Source organism: Dasypus novemcinctus, chromosome 10, assembly GCF_030445035.2.
Source record: "Dasypus novemcinctus isolate mDasNov1 chromosome 10, mDasNov1.1.hap2, whole genome shotgun sequence".
NCBI lineage: Eukaryota > Metazoa > Chordata > Mammalia > Cingulata > Dasypodidae > Dasypus > Dasypus novemcinctus.
In genome coordinates, this window is record NC_080682.1 from 100,559,850 (window position 1) to 100,562,430 (window position 2,581).

Sequence of the window (2,581 nt, forward strand, 5' to 3'; positions counted from 1 at the left end):
ATTTCTTTGCTGTAGAGGTCATTATTAAAAAGGAAATTCAGGTACATGGCTGTACAAAGGTTCAAAATAGTTGGGAGTTCTGAGGAAGTCATAAGATTTAAACAAAATTATCTGGTTTTATTATACTCTTGTGCTTATTTCTACTTTTTCATGCCTAAACCTTTGGTAAATGTTCTTTGGATGTGCCACCCTTACCTAAGCATGCTGTGGACTATCAGTGAAAAAAATTTAGATAGTAAGACTGGATGATTAAATGAGAATAATAACAATAACCACCTTAGTGTTTTATTATTTATATAAAGAGAAGGAAAAATAATCTTGAAAGATGAGAATTGAGACTATGTAGTTCTGCTGCCCTTTCCACATAGATATTATCCATCCAGTTTCATCTTTGAAGAATCTGAGTTGTATTTTTTATTAGAGAAGGTGTTTTTCTGTAATAGTGTCTTCCAAAATGCTGATATTAAAATCTGAATCAGAGAATTTGAAAGGAAAAGTGTGAGCGCTGGCACCTAAGGATCTGAAGTGTGGGTGGTGACGTGGAGAAGACGAAGGATGCGCTGCCGGATTTCCTTTGTCTTCACTCCGTAGACAATAGGGTTGAGCACAGGAGGAATGAGCAGGTAGGTGTTGGCCATGATGACGGGCAGGAGGGAGTCCTGTCGCTTGTCAAAACGGTGCACCATAGACAATCCAATGAAAGGTACATAGAATATGAAAACAGCACACACGTGAGAGGCACAAGTGCCAAATGCCTTTGCTTGGGCTTCACGTGTCAAGCCCAACACAGTCTTAAGGATAAGCAGATATGAGAAAGAGATGAGAAGTGAGTCCAGGCCAATGGCAGAGATGATAACAATGAGGCCATAGATGACATTGACATGGATGTCAGCACAGGCCAGCTTCATGACATCTTGGTGTAGGCAATAGGAATGTGAGAGGATGTTGGAATGGCAGAAGGGCAGCCGTTTGATGAAGACTGGAAGGGGCGCCATAAGTGCAGCACCCCGTACTACAGCAGCCATGCCAATCTTGACAACACGAGGCAATGTGAGCACTGAGGAATGGCGTAATGGGTGGCAGATGGCCACATAGCGGTCGAAGGCCATGGCCAGCAGTACCGTGGACTCCATGCCAGATAGGGAGTGGATGGCAAACATCTGGAGCAGACAAGCATCAAACTGTATGGTAGTGGAATTGAACCAGAAGATGGCCATCATTTTAGGCATGGATGAGGTGGAAATGAGGATGTCAAGGCCAGAAAGCATACAAAGGAAAATATACATGGGCTCATGTAGGCTGTGCTCAGTCCGCACAATGTAGATGATAGTCAAGTTACCAAGCACAGCAATAATGTAGAGGGAGCACAATGGGAAGGCCAGCCAGAACTGTGCCTCCTCCAAGCCTGGGAGACCTATTAGGATGAAATATGTGGCATTGCCATTGCCGTTGGTGCCCACCATGGTGAAGAACCTGAACTGTGATGAAGGTCTGGCAGGTAAAGGCTGAAAGGTAAAGATAAGCATTGTGAGATCATCCAGAATCCCACACCTCATTTCCTCCATCCTTATGTTCCATTCTCTGGCCTAACTCTAATTTCATTGCCTTTCCAAACTCTTATCCTATTCTGAACTTAACTTTATCATCCTTCATTACTCATGGCCCAGACATACATTCACCCAGTCCTACTTATTAACCCTCCCTCTAAAGTCAATTCTGGTAGCTGAAATACTAAGGCAAAAATTCTATGCATATTTTAAATCTCTTGGTTCACCAAAGAAAAGGTATATATTCAGAACACATCAGGCTTAGGTGACAAAAAGTCCTATCACTGTTTCTGTCCTATCCTAACTTTATGCACCCTTATGCTTAATATCACCTGTAATTCTAATTTATATCATTAGAATATCTTTAAGACTAAGTCCATCCAAATGCAAATACCATTAGTATTATTCAGATTAAAATTGAAACCTAACATCATCACTAGTCCTAAGAGTCCCAACTTGAGCCTAAGCCCTAACTTTAACATTCACCTAATACTTAACCCTAACAGCTCTTTCAGTCTTAATCTAGAACTTAATAACATGTACTTGATTATAATGACCACTAATCCAATAAAAATCTGAAGCAAAATTCATTCTGAAGTCTAACTCTAGATTTCAGTCTTGCCCAAATACTCACCCAAGTCTGACACTTGTACAGATGACCCAGCTTATACCAGAAAAGGAACAATGAGGAGTGGATGCTGTTGATAGTACACATAGATCCCTTCACCAAGCCAGTTCACCCATCTCTCATCTGGGGTGGGTGATGGATGCTAAGGGATCACAAATCCACCCTTTCTCCAGAGAATTCTCCTTGGTCAAATAAAAGGCATCTCACCAGGAAATTACACTACCTCACTCCCTAGGAGCATCTAGAGGCCAATGGCTGCCTATCATGGGGGTGCAAAAAGCCAGGCCCCTTGCCTCCAACTCTGTGATGTGATCTTTGCTTCAGAGCTTCCTGGGAAACCAGCTGAAGCTGGGCTCTAGCTGAAACCACAGCCTTGCTTAACTTACTTCCCCCTCCTTATCCTACT

The 2,581-nt window shown here is 42.3% G+C and overlaps 1 protein-coding gene across 1 annotated transcript; it reads right to left on the reverse strand.

Moving 5' to 3' along the window:
- Positions 1 to 269: 269 nt before the first annotated feature.
- On the reverse strand, positions 270 to 1,573 carry LOC101412777 (olfactory receptor 51E1). Its single transcript, XM_004476938.5, has one exon. It carries the CDS (start codon positions 1,563 to 1,565, stop codon positions 513 to 515), a length of 1,053 nt encoding a protein of 350 aa, XP_004476995.2. The 5' UTR covers positions 1,566 to 1,573; the 3' UTR covers positions 270 to 512.
- Between the last annotated feature and the right edge of the window lie 1,008 nt (positions 1,574 to 2,581).